Source organism: Cydia amplana, chromosome 11 (assembly GCF_948474715.1).
Source record: "Cydia amplana chromosome 11, ilCydAmpl1.1, whole genome shotgun sequence".
Lineage (NCBI taxonomy): Eukaryota > Metazoa > Arthropoda > Insecta > Lepidoptera > Tortricidae > Cydia > Cydia amplana.
In genome coordinates this window covers 15,947,420-15,970,485 of record NC_086079.1, presented here as the reverse complement: position 1 = coordinate 15,970,485, position 23,066 = coordinate 15,947,420, and the positions used below count along the sequence as shown (strand labels likewise).

Here is a 23,066-nt window from a genome sequence, read left to right as displayed (position 1 = left end):
CATATTGTGTACCTGATGAACTTTTGTTTTGTACACAATACACGTGGTTACGCATTTTATACATCGTGGTAACTTGAGATCACTCGTTGGACCACATACGGTTGAGAAAAGTCGCGTGACTACTATCTTAGTCACGCGACTTTTCGCAGCATCTCACCCCGATACAATTCTACTTTTCGTCGGCTTTTGTCGTTGTTTCATCCTTCCACTTTACAAATAAATGTATAAATTATATATTTATGTCTTAAGACCGTATCGTTGGAATTATCTACAGATATTCTCAAATAAATTATGGGATAAAACTTGGTGGAATTCCGGTAAACCTCGGGCTTTGATGTGAATTCTAATAATTATCTGAATTTCACGAAAATGTTTGTAATACTCAGAAATTAGGTTACTGGTTGCTCTGGATGTTTTTATTTTCTCTATAAATAAGTTATCTCGGAATAGATATAATTGAACGTGGGCCGTTCGCTCGGTGTTATTCATTTTTAGGGTTCCGTAGCCAAATGGCAAAAAACGGAACCCTTATGGATTCGTCATGTCTGTCCGTCTGTCTGTCTGTCCGTCCGTATGTCACAGCCACTTTTTTCCGAAACTATAAGAACTATACTGTTGAAACTTGGTAAGTAGATGTATAATGTGAACCGCATTAAGATTTTGACACAAAAATAGAAAAAAAAACAATAAATTTTGGGGGTTCCCCATGCTTAGAACTGAAACTAAAAATTTTTTTTTTTTCATCAAACCCATACGTGTGGGGTATCTATATGGATAGGTCTTCAAAAATGATATTGAGGTTTCTAATATAATTTTTTTCTAAACTGAATAGTTTGCGCGAGAGACACTTCCACAGTGGTAAAATGTGTCCCCCCCCCCTGTAACTTCTAAAACAAGAGAATGATATATTTTTAGGATATCGCTATGAAATTCATAGATTACATGTAAAAAATAAATTTGCAAGAACGGTAGTGCAATAAAGTAATAACAACCGCATGGATAACTGTACATTGGTGACAAAAGGGACGTTTCAGACAATATTTACCTTATGTTCATTGTCGATAAAGGCGATGTCTTATTGCATTAGATATGTCAGTTACGCCTTATCGACAAGTTACAATAAGCTGTCTTTTGCTTGATAACGACACAAATTTTAAACATGATGCAAATTCGAAAGAAAGTTCATTCCCGGATAATTTGTATTCCTGTCTTTTAGAAACTTTTCTCAAGTTTAATTAAATTACAAAGAAATCTGTCGTTTCTTCGTTTGCCCGTTTATTAACTGATATTTTGTATATAGTTGTAAGGTGTATAGTTTGTAAGTATGGTTGTATTATATGCTCTCATTTTACATCATGTTTTTTTTTCTAAAATCGTGGTTTTGTGATAATGATTACCATACTTTTCTTATGACTATGTAATATTTTTCATGACCATAATTAGCTTTGAAATATCCCTAACAATGGTATAATTAATACAGTTCCCGTTCAAAAGTTTCTGCCACAGTGTTCTTCATATAGAGACATCCCTTTTTGTTAAGTTATTAGAGAATGGTGGGTAGATAATGTTGACGCGTGTAGTCTGATACGCTACTTTTGATGCTGACTGTACAAGCTACTCAGTACTCACACTGATGGAGATTCATCTTGTATAAAAGCGTGCATACGAGTAATATAGCCTTTATGTTTGAAAGTGTAGCAAAAGTGGCCAGGTTTAGATCCTCAGGCTAAAAGCATACGTTACTAAATTATACGGCCGTGTTTTACTTTCTAGCGACATTCCATTTGGATTTTATCTAGCAAGTGAGTGTAATTTTTACTCGACTACGGGGATTATGATTTTAGCACTCTTTGTATGAATGTGGGTACTCAAGAGTCACATAAACCCGCCGCCAAAAACCGTTACCATGCAATCGAAGTTATGCTCTCATTTTAAAACGGCATACTTAAATTAAATGAAACTTGGCATGAATATATACGTAGCATATACTAGATAGATATACATAGATACCAGGGACTAGTTTTCGTTGCAAAAAATTGTTATACAAAGATAATAGAGCGAGTAGAAGCACAGAATAAATAATAGTATTAGGTGCAGAATATTCACTCTCTAACAAAACGCGTCTATTACGACAGATATGACCGCTAGGTGGCGCGAGCGCGAGCAGGCGTCCGTTCCGTAGCGGTGCGCGCCAACTTCTATGGCTACACACCAAAAATGGTGTGGGCCGCATGTACTTGTAGGTACTTTTAGCGACGCGACGAAATCGCGGAGTCGGCCAGGCCTGGTTACGCTCTCATTTTAAAATGACAAGCTGAAGAGTCCATCAACGTGCACACTAGCGCCACTGCTAAATAATCGTGATTATTTAAATTAACGAAATATATAAACTCAAAACAAAAACGGCCGTTTTAACTTTGGACGCATAGATTGACGAATCCAGCAACATATAAACTAGTTTGATGTATTCAAAAGGTACTTTAATACAAGATACAGTACGTAGCGGCCCCCTTTTTAGGGTTCCGTACCCAAAGGGTAAAAGCGGGACCCTATTACTAAGACTCCGCTGTCCGTCCGTCCGTCCGTCCGTCTGTCACCAGGCTGTATCTCACGAACCGTGATAGCTAGACAGTTGAAATTTTCACAGATGATGTATTTCTGTTGCCGCTATAACAACAAATACTAAAAGCAGAATAAAGTAAATATTTAAGTGGGGCTCCCATACAACAAACGTGATTTTTGACCGAAGTTAAGCAACGTCGGGCGGGGTCAGTACTTGGATGGGTGACCGTTTTTTTGCTTGTTTTGCTCTATTTTTTGTTGATGGTGCGGAACCCTCCGTGCGCGAGTCCGACTCGCACTTGGCCGGTTTTTTTTTTAATATCTTTCGTTAAATTGAAATAATCACGATTATTTAGCAGTGGCGCTAGTGTGCACGTTGATGGGCTCTTAAATTACATGAAACTTGACATGAACATTTACGTAACATATAAATATGTCAGGTACCAGTTTTCGTTGCTAAAAAGTTCGGTATGAAAAACTTTACCGCCCTTCTTTGGGTTTTTTGAAAGATATTCATAGTATAGTTATTCCCACAGTTATGTTTATGCCACATGCGATGTCACTAGCTTTGATTATAACAAGTGGAATATCGTTTCTGTCGCCTTATTCAATATCCCGCAAACACATCAAACTTTAGCGTTACACTTAAACATTATTTGCTGCACTCAAAACATCACATGGCTCAAGTGCACTTAGAAGCAATATTAAAAAGGTTTATGGCTGCACCTGCCAACCGAATGAGATAATGATGAGCGTTGGTGGTGGGTAATACAATGTAGGTTTTATTGTAGGAAGTATAGAGTGCAGGTTTCATAGACCACTGTACAGTAAATACGGTTTCGCATAACCACAGAATGAATGATAGTACAGAAGATTCACTCTCTAACACAACGCGCCTATTACGACAAATATTACCACTAGGTGGCGCAAGCGCGAGCAGGCGTCCGTTCCGTATCGGTGCGCGGTAACTACTATGTCTAGACACCAAAAAAATTGGTGTGGGCCGCATGTACTTGCAGGTACTTATAGCGACCCGACGAAATCACGGAGTGAGCCGCGCCTGGCAAAACAATAAACTATAATTCCATATTTTTAGATAATATATCAAAATCAAATCAAATCTAATTTATTTTTAGGCAACTGAGGTCCATAGTTAGGTACATAGGCTAAACAATCATGTCGGTGACACACAGTTTTCTGTTATAATTGTTATTATTTATTTATTCATTAATGAAGCGCGTTTTTTTTAATTTAATTAATGTAATAATTTTTATTTTTATTAAGAGAACGCATTAACGACATTTTAGCCTACAAAGTAAATACGAATAAAACATGTTTACCCAGGGCCGCAAAATAAACAAAGTTTATGGTGCTGAGTCTATGAAGGTTAGTCGATGGCAAAGTTATTATGACGGTGCGATTATAGTGCTGGAAGCTTCTTAAAGCTTCCGAGATCTCTACCACAGAAGATGAGTTGATCTAACTTAAAGTTCATAACGTCTGGCAAGAAATATCAATTAAATTACAAGGGGGCTAACCATGCATCTAGTATTTTAACTGGATATCAGGCATGAGGGGTGGGGGGATATTACCGAACGGGATAGTCTTTCTTTAAATAAAATAAATAAATATTATAGGACATTCTTACACAGATAGACTAAGTCCCACAGTAAGCTCAAGAAGGCTTGTGTTGTGGGTAATTAGACAACGATATATATAAGTAATATACAAATACATAAATACATAGAAAACACCCAAGACTCAGGAACAAATATCTGTGTCATCACACAAATAAATGCCCTTCCCGGGATTCGAACCCAGGACCGCGGCTTCACAGGCAGGGTCACTACCCACTAGGCCAGACCAGTCGTTCAGCAGGAGTAGCAGCCAAAGCGCTATTATTGTTTGTCCTTGTCTCACTTTTTTTCCCCACCGTAAATTAGTATGGATTATGGTGGGCAACAAATAAATTCGACCAATCATAGTGTCGCATTGCCTATGTTTGGCCCGGACGGATGCACGCGTATACCACATCTATTAAAATCCTACCATCTATGGGGCTAACGCAAAATTGTAGTTTAGCTTGGCTTGGCTTGACACCAGCATGCCAAAAAATGCCCTTTTCTGCTTTAGCGTATTTTATAAGCACACCCCGGAATTTTATGTGCGTGAATGTTTTACAATAGCCAAAAAATGGGTAAAAACTGTAAACACAGAATGTTTGCGCCACGTATTAAATACTTAACCTATGAATTCTGACCTCCTTGTCGGGTTTTCAATATAGACGGCAAGGCGATAATAAAAAGAGAAAAAAATGTCATGTCACATCAATACATGTAAAATAAAACTCGATTCGATATATTGTGTGTTGAAGAAAATGAAACCAAAGGGATCCCTATAATTAAGTATACATACAACAAAATAAAGTGCCGCCGAATCAGTGGAGACTGGAGACTCTATAAGGAGGAAAACGCAGAACCAGTGCATGTAAGTTTTTCCGCATCCCCATTTTTTGGCCTTTGAACCGGTTTCCAAATTTACCTTTAAAAATATTACATAATAACCTTGTTGCTCACTGAATCGCGTAGGTACAAAATATAATTTCGGATTTCCTTTCGGTTTCTTAATTTTCAAAAACAAAATGTTCCCGTCATAATTCTATTTCAAAGTACGGTCAGTAAACTAATTTATTTTTATTGTCTGTTATTTTATTTAATATTTCATTTACGCGTAGCGTGTGGGATTATTCATCACGCTACCTTATAAATGCGTTACAAATAAATTTCGTATTTTATAACTGTCATATTGTGACATAATTTTCACGGAACATTTTCTGCATGCCATTTTCGTTATATAATTTCAGTGTATTTTAAGTTACTAAATACACTCAACTAAACTGAAAGCTACGGGTAAATTATTCCTGAAAGCCTCAGTTTTTCATAAACTGTAATTAACCTATTGCGAAGGTTACACTTGTATTAAGGTATTATACAAGCGGAACGTTCGTATTTACTTCATTTTCCTTCGACTTGCATTAAGGTATTATACAAGTTGAATATAATTTATCATTATTTGTGCATCTTAGCACAATTGTTCATATTTTTTCGTGCTGTCATAGTAATAACTAGGTAACCATGGCAACGCGACTTAAGCTCGCGGAAGCAAAACGTGCTCAATGTTTCATGCGTTTACAAAATATTTATGACATGATTCCAAAGTTAAGCAGTGACAAGAAGGTTTTCTCGCAGTTCATCGCGCAAGCTCGATTGGTCGATCAACTGAGAAAAGAATTTATAGAGTTGATGGATGAAGTCAATCTTCTGAACTTGGAGTTGGACCCGGAGTACATCGTCAACTACAACGCAATGAATGCGTTTGAAGATCTCTACTGCGTAATAAAATGTCAAATTTCAAAAATTGATGCACCTGCTCCGAGCCCTTCGACATCCAGGGATTCGAGCCATTCATGTAAGGACGACTCCATTAAAATCCCTCGGATTGAACTTCCTTCTTTCGATGGAGATATTCAAAACTTCCCATTCTTTTATGAAACATTTAAGCGTGTCATACATGAGAATAAAAAACTTACGGATTCTGAGCGTGTTCATTATTTGTTTAGTCATTTGACAGGAAAGGCAAAGTCGATCTGTGCGGGAGTTATACCTGCCGCAGAAAATTACAACACAGTTTGGGAAGCATTGATCGCGAAATATGATGATAAACGCGCATTAGCTACGTCATATTTAAACCAGCTGTTTTCGATGAAACCTGTCAACATCAACGGTCCTTCGGCATCTAATTTAGAAAAAATAATTGATTCGTTTGCTGCTACTATTTCAGCAATAAGACAACTCAAGCTCGAAAACTTAAGTGACTTTATTTTCATTCACCTGGGTCTTAAGTTATTAGATTCAGATACCACAAAGAATTTCGAGATGTCTATTCGGAATTCTTCTACAATGCCTACATATGACGAATTCATTTGTTTCGTTAGGGAACAAGTGAAGATTTTATATCGGACATCGCAACGAACGCCAACTAAGGCTGAAAGCGGCTCCGCTGCCAACACTAGCAGCGTGCGAGCTCCCCTCCCTCGCACGCCCCAAGCGTATGTTAGCACGCAAGGGCATGACAACGGAAGTTCATGTGCTATGTGCAAGAGTAATGATCACTCGCAACTTTATAATTGCAATAATTTCATGAAACTCACGCCTAACGAAAAATTTAATTTCGTTAAGGAAACTCACGCGTGCACTAATTGTCTGAACACGCATCATACTGCATCGAAATGTTCCTCGAAGAAAACTTGTCGTAAATGTAAAGGCAAACATCATACAACGTTACACTTCGAAAACTCAAAACCTGCAATGAATAACAACGAGTCCAAGTCTTCATCTAAGGATGATAGTGAAGCTAGCACAAGTTCATCCGTAAAGGACAACGGTGCCTCTGTATGTACTCATTCGGCATCGGGACAGACTACATCACCCTTGACGGAAATTCTCGCCACTGCTCAGGTACTCGCTAGTGGGCGTAACGGCAAGGACAAGGTTTTGAGATGTCTGCTGGATCCAGGATCACAGAAACATTACGTTACATTGAAGTGCTGCAAGAATTTAGGTCTTCCTGTACACAGCAGCCCAGTGACGTCAATAAATGGATTAGGTGGAACAACGATAACACAACCCATCCGAGGAAATGTCAACTTAACATTTAGGTCAAGATATGATCCTAAACATCAATATACTATCGAAGCGCTTGTTTTAGATGAGATTACGCCTGATTTACCGACCTGTCATATTGATCAATCTGCAACTGATCTGTTTGATAATTTACATCTAGCAGATGACTCTTGGGCGATTCCAGGTGAAATTGACGTACTTCTTGGTGTTAAGTTATTCACCAAATTGTTAATGTCAGATAAAATTGAAAACGAGTCTGGTTTGCCTGACGCTTTAGAAACTACACTGGGGTACATCATACTAGGCGATGCTCCCGCAGTTAACGCTTCCTACTCAGCAGCTGGGTATTTTACTTCGGTTGATGTCGGAAATTTAATGCAAAAATTCTGGGAAATTGAAGATTTGGATGGAGGAGTGATTCATAGTCCAGACGAGAAAAAAGCTGAAGATATTTTCAAGAATACAATCAATCGTTTGGAAGACGGACGTTATGAAGTAGCACTTCCGTTTAAATTGGACCCAAGCAATTTAGGCGATTCTTACAAGACTGCTGAACGCAGATTTTTAGCGCTTGAAAGAAAATTCGTCAAGCAACCTGAATTAAAACCAGCTTATGATGAAGTTATCCGTGAACATATTGATAAAAAATATTTATCTGAGGTTCCAAATGATAAGTCAAATGATGCTTATCACATACCCCACCACGCAATTGTCAAAATTGACAGAATAACCACAAAGGTTAGAATTGTGCTGGACGCTAGTGCACAGACCACAAGCGGTTTATCGTTAAATGACATACTTCACGCAGGACCAAGTCTTCAAGCTGACTTGTTCTGCATTCTCCTAAACTTACGATTGTTTGGTATTGCTATCACGTCTGATGTACGTCAAATGTATCTGTGTATTGACGTACGGGGGGAGGATCGTCCTTATCAGCGTATACTTTATAGGTTTAATCCTGATGAAACTATAAAGGTATTTCAGTATAATAGGGTAGCCTTCGGTCTACGTAGCAGTCCTTTTCTGGCACTGCGAACTGTCAAACAGTTAGTAGCTGATGAAGGTGATAAATACCCACTCGCAAAGGAAATTGCATCTCGTGATATTTATATGGATGATGTAGCCAGTTCCGTTATTGATGAAGACCAAGCTGTGCAAGCGACTAAACAACTGCTGGATTTGTTCTTGAAAGGTGGATTCCAACTGGCAAAGTGGTCGTCAAATTCTGCAGCTGTTCTGAAAGAAATACCGAAAGGACTACATTTATCCCAAAGTGTCACCTTCGACGATGATACAACGTTGAAGATTTTAGGTCTGCGTTGGTATCCTGGTGAAGATGTATTCAAGTTCCAGGTTAGTCCCGACGATCGACCGTGTAGTAAAAGAAACATTCTTTCATCGGTAGCTCGACTATTCGATGTTCTGGGCCTAGTTGCCCCTGTAATTGTGTTCGCTAAGCTTCTAATAAAGGAGTTATGGCTTTTGAAAATTGATTGGGACGAATTGCCGCCTGATCATATTGTACGCCAATGGCAACAGTTCCAAGGTGAACTACCGCTACTATCTAACATTAGCATTCCCAGACATATTGGTGTCATTGAAAACTGTTCATTAACTATAGTCGGCTTTTCAGATGCTAGTGAAAGAGCTTATGGTGGAGTGGTTTATGCCTACGTCACTTTTCCTAATGATGACCGAGGTGTCATTAATTTAATTTGCGCTAAATCTAAGATAGCGCCCGTGAAGGTTGTCAGCCTAGCAAGACTGGAATTATGCGCAGCATTGCTATTGTCACAACTTATAAAAAGGGTGGTTGATACCTACTCAACCAGATACCCAATCGACTCTGTGTTGGCCTTCTCCGATTCAACAGTGACACTTTGTTGGATTCATTCGTCGCCTCATCGATGGCAAACTTTTGTGGCCAATCGAATTACCAAGATCCAAGATAACTTATCAAGCGATCATTTTTATCATATTAAGGGAACAGAAAATCCAAGCGACTGCCTGTCTAGAGGCTTAACTCCAGCTCAACTGGTGATCCATCCTCTATGGCTATCAGGCCCTCCATGGATGAAACTCCCGAAAAACGAATGGCCGATTCAGGCGTTTATACCAGACGAAGTCAACGTTCCTGAAGAAAAAACGGTTTCTTTAGTGACTTGTGACAATTCGAACGACAACTTAATTTATGATTTGTCTAAACGGTTCTCGTCATGGGTTAAATATGTACGCACAGTTGCCTATATCTTAAAATTTATAAAACGATTACCTAAAGGCCCTATTAGTGCTGATGACTTAACAGCAGCCGAATTAGAAATCGTACGAGCTCTACAAAGAGTTTATTTCAGTCAACATATTTTAGATATGACCCTGAAAAAAGGGTTTACAAAGGCTTTAGCAAGCCTGAAGCCATTTATTCAAGATGGAATCCTTCGCGTCGGAGGACGTCTCAGTAATTCTGATGAAGATTACGATTATAAACATCCTTTGTTATTGCCACGTCGTGATCACATCATTAACCTACTGGTCGATTATTATCATCGACACCATTTACATGCAGGACCTGAAACTCTTATATCTATTATGCGACATCGATTCTGGATCATAGCAGCTCGATGTATTATTCGTCATCGCATTCATTTATGCAATTACTGCTTCCGGACCAAGCCAAAGGCTAACTCCCCAATGATGGCAGATTTACCAGCATGCAGGGTAAATCAAGTTGAGAAAGCCTTTATACATACTGGCTGTGATTACGCTGGTCCGTTGTATTGTACACCTGTTCGACGAAGAGGCGTGAAGAGTCAAAAGGTTTATTTGTGCTTATTCACATGTCTCACAACGCGAGCAATTCATTTAGAACTTGCAACTGACTTAAGTACAGCAAGCTTTATGTCAGCATTTAAGCGGTTTTTATCCAGACGTGGTCCTGTAAAATATATGTACAGCGATAACGGAACCAACTTCCAGGGAGCCAATACATATTTGCAAGAACTTCATAATTTCCTTGCGAATGAGTATCGAGACGCTTGGGAAACTGAACTATCAGCCAATAAAATAATTTGGCGATTTATTCCCCCCAGTGCTCCACATTTTGGAGGATGTTGGGAAAGTAACGTTAAATGCGTCAAATCACATTTGTTTCGTACGATAGGTAAACAAATCTTGTCATTTCAGGAATTAATGACAGTTCTATGTGAAATTGAGGCTTTATTAAATTCTAGACCGCTATCCGTGTTAAGCTCTGATCCAGCTGAACCTTCCGCATTGACGCCAGCTCATTTTCTTAATGTTACTCCATTGAAATATCTTCCAGCTACGTCTGTTGCGGAGGTAACATCTGATCATCTTTTGCAAAGATATCAATTATTAGATCGCTTAACGCAATCATTTTGGAAGAGGTGGCGCGATGAGTATTTGCACACGTTGCAAACCAGACAAAAATGGAATACTCCTTCTCAGCCTATTAAGGAAGGAACTGTTGTAGTCATCCTTCAAGATAATGTTATGCCTCTACATTGGCCGTTAGGTCTTATAACTCAACTCTTTCCAGGCAAGGACGGTATTGCCAGAGTTGCTTTGGTTAAAACAAAATCAGGCACACTTAAAAGACCTTTGGTCAAATTATGTCCTTTGCCTTCTCAATAATATAATTTCATATTTCTATTAGTATTTAGTTATCTCTCTCAAGTTATGGAGGCTTCATATGTTTATGTCAATTTAGTTTTCTCTGAGCAATAAGGATGCTATTATGTAGTAAATGATTTATTTTAAATAACTTTTTGAAAGCTATTCCTTTCAAGGCCGGGGGAATGTTTGCGCCACGTATTAAATACTTAACCTATGAATTCTGACCTCCTTGTCGGGTTTTCAATATAGACGGCAAGGCGATAATAAAAAGAGAAAAAAATGTCATGTCACATCAATACATGTAAAATAAAACTCGATTCGATATATTGTGTGTTGAAGAAAATGAAACCAAAGGGATCCCTATAATTAAGTATACATACAACAAAATAAAGTGCCGCCGAATCAGTGGAGACTGGAGACTCTATAAGGAGGAAAACGCAGAACCAGTGCATGTAAGTTTTTCCGCATCCCCACAGAAACTATTTTAACATTTCTAAGCACATTTGTAGCTTATTCTTAATTCATGGATCGGTAACTATTTCCTCCTGTTGTCTGCCTCTATCTTTAATCAATTGGTTTTCTTTGATCTGTATCTTTTACGTAGGTGTGCCAACAAAGAGCATTCTATCTATCTATTTTATAATAAACAAAGTTATAAGTACATACGCGACATTATTTCCGCACCCAAAACCCCGGGGTATGTTTATAAGCAAAGCAGCCACTTAGGAACTCTCTCAGCTACCTTAAAATGCCTTAGCTAATATTGAAGATTTTTCCGTTAATAAAACAAAGGCGGAACATTCGCCTGTAATATTAGGCTTCCCTCTCCGCCCCGTGCAAACAAGACGCCCCCGCGAATTCTAATATATACACAGATCGCTTCGCTATTAGATGGAGCATGTAAGATTACTTGCTATCACATCACCCTATGTTAATGTTTGTATGAGAGCGCAATCGGATTATAGGTTAAACCCAAAGTTAAGGGCTATAACGGGTTACTGTAATGTAAAATATTGAAGAATGCAATTAAGAAGCTTGTAGTATCTGCGAACTATGTAATTAAAACTTCCGTTAAAATTAACAATAACGATGTCATTTAGGTACTATTAAAGGATGAATGATTTATTGGTCTTGATCATACTGGGTTAACCTCATAAGACCCACCATACATTTTCAATTTTTTTTATTTGAACCTTATTCTACAAGTAAATTAGAACTAATGTCGTTTGTTTTAAGAAGCAATGAAACAAAAGAAATGCTACTTTATTTGGTTCATGAAATGTTCAAATTAGATCGCAGGAAAGGTTAAATAAGTTTTTTGAGGAACAAATTGAATGTTATAAGGGTAAACGAATTATACAAGTAAAAGAGCGCCTGTCTGTAAGTTTCCTTTCAGCTTCTGACTATTTCAAAAAACTTCCAGCATCATTCTAAATCTGTCAAATTGACAAAAGAGTCAAAAATTAATTTGGGCCTCCCTCCATAATGCGCAGTCTATTGAAGTCAGTCCATGATCCGAATATCTGATTCCTAAAAAAGCGGCTGCCGATCGTCTCAGGAAATTGAGTAGAATAAGCGCATCGTTTCTGCTTAATGGCCTTGAAGAATAGTTACTTATACGTTGATTTATAAGGCAATCCCTCATGTATGAAATATTTTTTATGCTGTCGACCTATTTAGGGGAAGTAGAACTTATAGGAGCAGTCACGTGATGGTTTATGAGGAAGTGAGGTGGGGTGTAAAAATGCGCTCATAAAAAAGCTGTTTGTAAAATCTGTGTGCAGTTTGATGTAAGCATGGTAATGTGTTTTTTTTTTTGCGATGCTTTTTTACCATCCTGGTACCTTTTTTTTTAGAAATGCATAGCGCATCATGATACTAACGTTTACTTGCTTTACAGGATAGCTCTGCCGCGTCTTTTTAAATGATGGCATTAAAATGCGCATTTCTATTTATTCACAGTCTTATTAAAATACTTAAATTATTTATAACTAGGTGGAAAACTTGGGACACTTTTTCTTAGTTTCAAAAGATCTCGTGATTCCAATGGTAAGGTTACAGGTTAAGGATATAAAATAATGGAACACTATCAATTCTATCATATTGTCCCAGTCACACGATATTCTATACGTTGTATAACAGCCAGTGAGAGACACCATCACATGCCTATCAACCTATCAACGCAGATCGTCGTGCCATAAACGCGCGCGCACACCTCCGCGATATTTCACGGCACACCCGACACACGTAAACAAATCGCTTTTCTATCGCTCTTCCGGGAGTTATCGCCCGCTCCGGGTTAATAGTAGACATTAATATGAAACGCGTGCGATATTGTTTACAAATCTCCGTATTACCATGAAACATTTTTCTCGTCATTGACGGACATTTTTTTTAAAGCACTTAAACATTGTATAAGTACTCGTACTCTTACCAGGCGTGGCTCACTCCGCGATTTCGTCGCTTTGCTACAGGTAGCTAAAAGTACCTACATCCGTTCCGCCCCAATTTTGGGGAAAGCCATAAACCGCGCGTGGTGCTGTCGCCACCTAGCGGCCATTGCTGATCGTAACAGACGCGTATTGTTAGAGAGTGAGTCTTTCTGTATAGTACTATTATTTATTCTGTGCTCGTACCAACCTTTTATACTTGGGGAATGTTATTTTATTTACTACTAATAGAGGAAAAAAATGTCCCAATATTTCCCAAGTTAACTTAAAGTTACCACGATAGTTACTCATGAACTAAAATTATTTAAACGGATTATAATCGCGTATAATGAATTTAAAATACGTCCCAACGTTTTGAACCTACGTTATACGTTCGTGTTCAACGGGAGACTGAGAGAGATACTGACTGACTGAACGGGTTCGTTATTTTAGATGTTATTATCATGAGTATCTATGCTATGCTATGCTTATCTTATACCAAGACTAGGTATCATTATGGTCAATTTCTCTGGTATCCATTGGATGAAGACAGCCTACGTTGTGGAGTCTTTGCCTATCAGACGTCTTTCGCTTATGTGATAATCTGATTATAAATTAACAACCGCCAATGATTGTCGTTCTAATATCTTTCATAAACGAAGCTACCCAATTAAAAACGTTATATTTTCCGTGAACGAAGTGGGTCCGGGTCCGGGCATTACAGAAAAATGTACGTTTGTTGCTTTTCGATTTCCCGCTCTTCTTTTTTTTTTCACACCAAAGCTCCTTTGAGGGAAATCCGCTTTGTTTAGCGGCCATTGTTATAATGCCGCCAAGTTAACTGCTGCCGTCCGCGAAATTAAGAAGCGTCTCAAAAGTCATGGGATTAGAGACGGAAGTAGTTCGCGGTTGTAAGTTCCGACCGCAACTTGAAATTGGTAACACTGCTTTCTTTATTTTTAACCTTTTTGTCTAGTCTCGAATGCCATTCATTTAGTGTTAGTAGACGGTGGCATGTTATGATCTTTATCGCTCTTATGTGAAGTGGTTAAGATTGATTTTGGTTTAATTTGTTTTGGAAACCCTTTAATGCGCTTATGCCTGGCGCTTAATAGAATGTAAGGTGCTTATGGTCTTCATAATTCGACGCTGAATTTTAACGTGTCAGTTCGTATTATTAATGTTGTCTATTGGAATAAAATACCATTCGTTTACAGTTTTAAAACGTTTTCCCTTTTTCCTGCCTTCCGTAGTTTTATTAAACCCATTTTAATTGATTTTAATTGTATAGTTAAATTAGATTTAATGCTTTGTGTGAAATAATTATAGATTGTTGTTGTGAAACGTAAAATTTCCAGAGATTATAATTTAGATATAATATGAAATGACCGTCCAGGAAAAGTCAGGATTTTGGGTAATATCCGGACATTGTCACGATATTTCGTTTATTAGGGTTCCGTACCCAAAGGGTAAAAACGGGACCCTATTACTAAGACTCCGCTGTCCGTCCGTCCGTCCGTCCGTCTGTCACCAGGCTGTATCTCACGAACCATGATAGCTAGACAGTTGAAATTTTCACAGATGATGTATTTCTGTTGCCGCTATAACAACAAATACTAAAAACAGAATAAAATAAAGATTTAAGTGGGGCTCCCATACAACAAACGTGATTTTTGACCGAAGTTAAGCAACGTCGGGCGGGGTCAGTACTTGGATGGGTGACCGTTTTTTTGCTTGTTTTTTTTTTTGCTTGTTTTGGTCTATTTTTTGTTGATGGTGCGGAACCCTCCGTGTGCGAGTCCGACTCGCACTTGGCCGGTTTTTTGATGACCTTATGCAAATCCCAATCGGACACATACGGACTTTTGATTTCGTAATTGACCTTTTTAATCGCGAATATTTTAGCCCCACCCTACTTATTCGAAGAGCTCACACTTGTATTCATAATCGTACCGGTATTTCAGTATAAATTCCTTATATCGAAAGACATAAGCTTCAAATATATTCCGCCTGTACGTTTTTATCAAAAGGGGGAAGCGTAAAAGGTGTCGTTTTATATGAGAATTTCCGAGAGCCAGTAATTTTATTATTGCTTGCCAATATGTGGGTATTTGTTTATTTTATAAAGAAAAACCTTTACAATATGGTAATTGAATATACGTTTTCGACGCGGAACGTTTTATAAATATGGATCATGAGTCTCGTGAATAGGCAGTTTTCAATACAAATAGGAATGAAAAATCTTATTTTTAAACACGCAAATATTAAATGTAGCGTTGAGATATCTACAAACTACAACATTTTAAAAATTAAAGATTAATATTTATTACGAAATATACCTATAATTTTTATTAGGGACCCTATTTTGTAGGAAAATGCCACCTTAAAATAAGACTTCACATAAATCTAATACCTATGTCTGCTACTTACTCACGTAAGTATAGTTTATTCTAGGCCTAGGTTAGGATAAATATCTGAACAAAAGCCTCTACTATCAAGACGCTAAAATGCATGCTCATATATTTTTCAACACCATGGCCGCTCCGATATGTCTATTGGCGACGGTACAAAACACAATCTTCCATTATTTTATGCTTTTGTTATCAATTCACAACCAATCAAAATAGCTTATATGTAATTTACATTCGGATACGATATTCTTTCACGAAACTATATACACGCGAATCACAATAGAATATATGAGTGATGATAGTACGCACGTCAAAGAAGTAGATATAAATCTTTCTATAATCGATATGCCCGATGTTTATTTATTGCATAGACACTCCACCAGATATCGAGTTTTTTTTTCTCAATAACAATAGGTGATTTATGGTTCTTGTAGAACGAAGTGACAGCCACGAGTTTTGTATACACCCTGCACTGAAAGAAGCGGTTATACAGGATGATTTCTGGGGCATGACCCAGAACCATATTTTCTGACTCTGTACCTAATCCACATTATCATATGGTAATATTTGATCAAAAGATAATTAGTTATTTTTTCTTATTTTTCAAGTAAAATTAATGTAATACTAACTAATCATGGTTACCCTATGACTTTTGACATACGATGTATGGAAAGCGACAAGACGTCACATTGAGTAGGGTGATCACATTGTATGCAAAAATGTTTTTTTCTACTTCACTCTCCCATTATAACAGTTATCAAAATATTTTTGTTACTACTTACACAAAAATTGGGACTTGCGAACTGTGTGTTACACCAACCAAAAGGCCGGTTTCAGAATATTGATCGAAACTTATTTCTTTATTACTTCAGCTCAGGTATTTTTTGCGCTACTCAATGACTTCGGCTAAATTTTTTTTTTGCCGATAACCTGGCAGATTTATATGATACAGTATTAATTGTTAATCATGACACATCAGCCTTGGTCCCATTTTGCTTTGTTAATATAATTCGATTAGCTAAGCATTTGTTGACATAATAATTTAATGTCATTCAAGTTCTAAAACAGCGAAAGAACTTATATGTATATTAGAAAATTGTTCGACATGTGTGGCTCTAAGGAGCTGCATGCTCACGTTGAATCTTTGACTTAAAATACGTGAGTGACCTTTGTTGTTACACTTAATATGACAAATATTTTTTTAAAACAATTAATAATCGGAATTTCCAGTTAAAAGTCTGTCCGATTATTCGGGCCCACTCTGTGTAAACAAGCGCACCGGTTTCGATGTAGCGACTTTCGCAGCTTTTGTAACGATTTAGCCGGGCCGAGCGAAAAGTTGAAAGCTATAGTGCCTGACTAATTGTTGCATACGGGAGTTTTGTTGCCTAACCCTTTTAATAAATGAACGGGGACACAGTGTAACAGCTATGTGCAGTAGATGGATGTGGGGATGGGATATTTAAATCACACTACACTTTTTTTTTTCTAAATTGGGTATATTTATGTGGTTTCTACTCAGACTCAAGAGCTCTTTCAATCCTTATAGGAGAAAAAATGTCTCAAAATTTCCATACGTTTTTCGCTCCTTCTATTCTATTACGAGGTCTATAAAACATTGTAACGGAATGCGAATAAACAAAAAATACATTGTTTTCTTCTATTAGGATCGAAAGAGCTCGTGTTTCTGAGTAGAAATAACAAACAATTTCAAATTTGAAAAGTATAGTGTACAACTTGAAATAAAATGGCCCAAGTAAAGGAAATTTCTTAGTAAAGTTGTATTAAAAACTAGCCACAGATTTACATCTTTAAGACTAGCAAGCTCACAGAAAGCTTTCTTAATTTTTATGTTCATTTTAGCATGAATCCGAATTACTATGGTCATGCATCAGCTTGAATAATTATATAACTTAATAACCTTTTATAGAGTTTGTTACTGATTGTAACCTGTTTACTGTGCTATACCCGGGCCTCATATTAAACTATTACCATAGAGCCGCTAACTTTACTGATTGAAAATTAAGAGACTATAATAGTTTGTTCAAAAATAATCTTCCATGAATACTTAATGATGTGGAATGAGAGCAAAATACTTTTAGTAAATTAAGTTTTTATTGTAAATCCAAAGGCAATGTATACCAAGATTTTTATAATTGACTTTGGATAGATATAGAATTATGGCGTTATTCATAAACGGCTGCTAACTTAATCAGTTGATGATCGTCGTTTGTCCCTATCTGTCGTTATGCCATAGAGAGGGACAAACGACGATCATCAGCTGATTAACTTAGCAGACGTTTATGAATAACGCCGTTAGGATATAAAGTAGTGTAAGTTAAATATAAGTCAAAAATCAAATCACGGCCAAAAATTAAACCTAAACAAAAATACGACGACCGCTCGCGTTCAAACGATAACTATTTCCAAACAGACGAAACAGAAGAACTCGAAGAAACCGAACCTCCGGAAGTGTACCTACAGAATCTACCAAATCTACCGAATCTACCGAATCTACCGAATCTACCGAGCCTGCCGACCCAGCTACCTACAGAAGAGAGGCCTATAATAATACCCCCTCTGCCGCCCGTCAACGATTCTGGAAACATTTATATCCGATATTTGACCCGTAAGTTTACTAACAAGATTTTGGTCTGTTTCAGAAGCTGGCCTGCAAATGGTGATTTGTGATTTTCTGTAACCCAATATTCTGAACACAACTGTTATTTGAAGGTTTATCATGATATTTTCTCTAGTTTCCGTCTACTGTTAACGGATAGACGGGATGTATTTATTACGGACGGGATGTAAACTATTGAACATTACGCCATTTTACGCCTTTACACACATTAAAGGACCCATATAGATTTTAACATTGGTTAATACCTCTCAGCTCGGGTTCAGCTCAGGCTCAGCTATAATTATATAAATCGTTTAAAAGTCATATTCAAATCTAAAGCAGTAAAAGTCGATTAAATTCATAAGTCCAGTAAATCGAATGCCATATTCGAATATGCTAATGTGTTAATACCAACTGGTCGCGTCCGTAACGATTAAATGAGCGTTTAAATACCTCCGAATATAAATTTTCACTTATATGCGATGTAAAACCGATTTTGGGCGGACACGTCCAGATTATTGTCATAAATCGGCTTCGCTAGGGCTGTTATTTTATTTTATTTTATTTATTTGGAAAGCAAACAGAAATAAGTGAGCAGGAGATAAGTGAGTTTACAAGGACACACTAAGGACATTCACTTATTTCCTTAACAGCTCTCACTAAGACATGTATAACAGAAATATATACTACACGTAACTACTCTAAAGGTCTCTCTAGGTATTGAGCTATTATTGTTACTTATTTTATGGAATTATTAGCCATGTTTTATTTAAAAACTGCATGGTCATTTCCTAAAAATTTTAGGAAGAAGTCTTGATGTATAAGGAAGGCAGCCATTAGAGAAAACATACGACTAGTTGTGAACTTGTTAAATGATCCCCACGACCACTTTTCTAAAAATTAAATGACAATAAAGAGCCGTAAAGGTGTGTTCTTGTTAAAAGAAATGTAAACCATTAAGATTTGGGGGACCAGCTTTGCGTTCACAATTTATCTACAAATGTGATATCGCAGAAATAATCAGGTTTCGGCCCAGCCCTAGATAGTGCAACAATGCCTGTTTTGCGCGATCGCTGTAAAGTGGGGCCTTAATGAAATGCTGCCATACTAAAGTAGGCTTGCTTCTGCATTGGTTGCGTCAGTTGATAGAATTCAAGCATAACCAGCATACCGTGACCTTGAGAACTTTAATAAATATGGATAATGCGAGCTCTCTTTTATAGTGGTTTTAGAGATTTCGCTCGTGATTCAAGCGATTTTAATGACACCCTTCAATTGAATGCGATTTACCCCAATAACCATTCTGATATAATTACCAAAGGATGCAGTAATCAGTCCGTTATTGATTCGTATTCATTATGCGACAATGTGAGCAATGTTGCGGTAACGTTCTGAAATGCAGTCGCGATGATAACTAAACTAAATGATAAAGTATAAGACACAAACGGAAACAAAGAAAATATGAATGCCAAGCTTCTTTTAAATGCAATTGAAGGAATTAGTTAGTTAGTCAATCTAGTTAGGTAAATACATGACATTATCTTTTTGTAAAACAACCCTCCACTAGAAAATACTAACTACGCATTACACTAAGAAGTTAAAATTTGTACCTAGACTTGATTATAATTCAAAGAAAATATGCTGTTCCTACATAGATCCTGTATGATGCTTTAATGGCATCAATATCAGTGTTTGATAGGCTCACTTTATTCCATATAAAATCATAATAAATTGATTAAAATACCCAACGCTTAACTTTAAACGATCTGCCACCGCAGCGGATGAACGTTAAAATATGATGTAACGACACGATCTTCAACGCAATCCGTAGTTTCCATTCCAATCAATTACGTTCGTTTTAATACGTGGCCATTTTTAAATTTAAACAGCGGACGGCGGACTCAGCGTTGGTTTTACAATGGTGTACCCCAGGGCTCAATGGTCGGCCCGATTGTTTAAATCTGTACAACTTCCGACCAATAGCTACTGAGGCCGGGTAGTTCGTATCACAGCGATTTTGCTTCGCTGAATAATGGATACTCAACAATAAACGATACCAATATATCCCTTTGTTGAGCGCTGTACGGATTTTTTGAACCGCGGCTTGGCTTGAAGGGTTTGTAAAATTTTGTTATGATGATTTTGAGTGTAGGCGCTTCTGTTAAAAAAGTTGGATTTTTTTGTTTCTAATATTTGCGTGCTCCTCACTTCATTTCGCTCGTTCGTTGTGTTCGTTCTAATGTTAAAATGACAGTTTTTGCGATTAAGCGCATATTAAAAATTGTTTTTATCAATCGAAAATCGATTTTATGTACCTTTTAGACACTCAGATATACCTAAAACAAATACGTGAAGTGTAAAGGATGATTTATTTGAAGGAAAGCGCTGCCGTATCCTTTAACTGTTAAAGCTAATACGCCAATAGTCGGGCTTCCATCAAACCCAGCCAATATATTACCTAGAATAAAGAACTTTCCCGCAAATCCTATTTTCATCTAGCGGTTTGATTTAATCCGTCAGGCTAAAACTCTTTTTTATCGAGGCGTGGGGCACGTGCCGCGTTTCAATTCCACACCAGGACGTGACCATTCACGCTGGTCCGTTGAGGAATAAACACATCCGTCAACCTTTGGGGGATTTTTGAACCCATGTTTTGATTACCCTTTGGTCCGAAGTTAGATACTGGCGAGACATTCTTTCAGAAAAACTAGGCTGGAAAATTTGTAGTTACCGCCTCTAAACCACCCCACCATACAAACAAACACAATTATTTGTCATTTCGCACTGAGATGTAACCATTCGCAGTGGTCAGTTTAGGAAACGGGGTATTTTTGAGACCATTGGCAACATTACCAAGGCTTCCTATTGCCAGTAGAAAGTGATTCTAATTTAGTAGATATTCGCTATTTTCAGGATTATTCCGCTTTCTGTTAACTGCTTTGGGGTAAACAAATGATTGAGAGTTTTGACACTCGACATCGCTAGTATTAAGAAAAAAAAATATTTTCTCAATGTAATTTAATTTATACTGATAAATGTTCGTCGTTACGATCCTCGATTATGTATCCGGTAACATTGTAACACAATATTGAGATTTGTAGCCCTGAGTTATGAATTCGAGGAAACCATACTAATGCTAATCAGGTTTCCGAATAGTTGCCCGGATAATATGTCAAGTAGAATCGATATAGGATTCATCCCTATAATAATTAATTCCTGGATTATTGGTGTTCCAGGAATCATGTTTACTTAGTTTTGAGTGCAGTTTATCGACAAATACTCGATTGCGATTAAAAAACATGTGAGAACACATGAAAATAACTTCTTTCGTAAAATCCGTATAAAATCCGTTTGTGAAATTATTGTGTTGAACTTTTTTGATAGTGGTTGGTAACATACTGTGACCCAAGAAAATACGTCGTAATGGCAAAATTTTGTCACTGGTACTGCTAAACTTAGAGATATCTGATTTTTTCAATCATAAAGGTGATACATTCTTGGCTGGTAATATAGAGTAATGTTTAATAACGAATCCAAGAGACCGTTAATATTAAGGAAGCCTGACCTTTACTCGATAGTGTTCCGTTATTACATATTACTGGACATATTAATAGACAAGAGACAAGAGCTTAATTAATATCTAAAAGGTAATGAAATCATAATATGTACTTATGAACATATTGTAACAATGGGACAAAGATAGGGTCATGTACGTCGACGTATACGAGTATCAATCGGTTTTTGGGTAAGCACAACAGAGTGAAGGAACCGAGCTAATCCTAATAACGGCCTAATTTCCCCTCTGGGTTGGAAGGTGAGTTGGCAGTCGATTTCGTAATCATTAGTGCATGCGCCAATTCTTTGGATAACTTACGAAAGCAAACTCCAGGTCCTTTTAGGATACCAACCGAGAAAACGGTAAGACAACGGTCTTCTTTTATTTATTAGAACTGGCTTGTAATTTCTTAAAACTGGATCCAAGATTCAAGAAGTCTCATAGTCTTATATGTCTTGCTTGTTCCTTTATTAGATGGACTGTACTGTATCCTAAAGCTGGTGATAGAGAAAAGCCATTCATTATACGCAATATAATCCGTTTACATAGTTTTATTTTACGATTTACTATCGTGATAACCGAAGACAATATTAATTTGTTACATTATTAACGTAAAAACGCATCAAAGCAATCCATCACGAGTCCTTTCAGCTCTCGAGGAGGATGCAGTTTGTTTGTCATCTCGGTTGAATATCCGTCTTAGTTGCACTAAATATAAACGTTCAACAAGAAGTTGAGATAATGGCCGCATGCTTCCTAAGCATACTTACAGCTCATTAAAAGACAGTTATTTATAACTCACTATAAAATGTACATGTATATCCTGCGTAATTATACTTTTCGTCCAAAACACCGTATTGTCTTAAGTCTTTAAGCAGTTTGTATTGACAGTAATCACAATATTGTACAGTAATGTTGCCACCCATAATGAGTCTCGTGTTCGGGAGTTTTCGTGAGGTGATCAGGTGATCTTCAAGAGAACTAAGCGTGTTGATATAGCTCAAGAGTTGCCGAGCTTAAGGTGTACTATTACTTGTAGAATAGATGGCTGCCAGGGGTAGACAAGTTTTTGAGTGTTTATTTTTCAAAAAAGCAAAATCTCATGTAATTTGATGAGGGCGGCGTGATGCATTGTTAAGAGCATTGAGGCAGGCCTTGGTAATGCTGCGAGCA

At 37.3% G+C, this 23,066-nt stretch overlaps 1 protein-coding gene across 5 annotated transcripts in view; it reads left to right on the top strand.

Annotated features, from left to right (window-relative positions):
- LOC134652059 (tyrosine-protein phosphatase Lar) overlaps positions 1-23,066 on the top strand; it is a 633,608-nt gene that overhangs the window by 464,107 nt on the left and 146,435 nt on the right. For 4 of the 5 annotated variants that reach the window (XM_063507209.1, XM_063507205.1, XM_063507208.1 and 1 more), the window contains exon 6: positions 18,152-18,346. The exons of the other annotated variant lie outside the window; for it this stretch is intronic. In XM_063507209.1, coding sequence (XP_063363279.1) covers positions 18,152-18,346 — 195 coding nt within the window. The remainder of the gene's footprint in view (positions 1-18,151; positions 18,347-23,066) is intronic. 5 annotated transcript variants of the gene reach the window in all.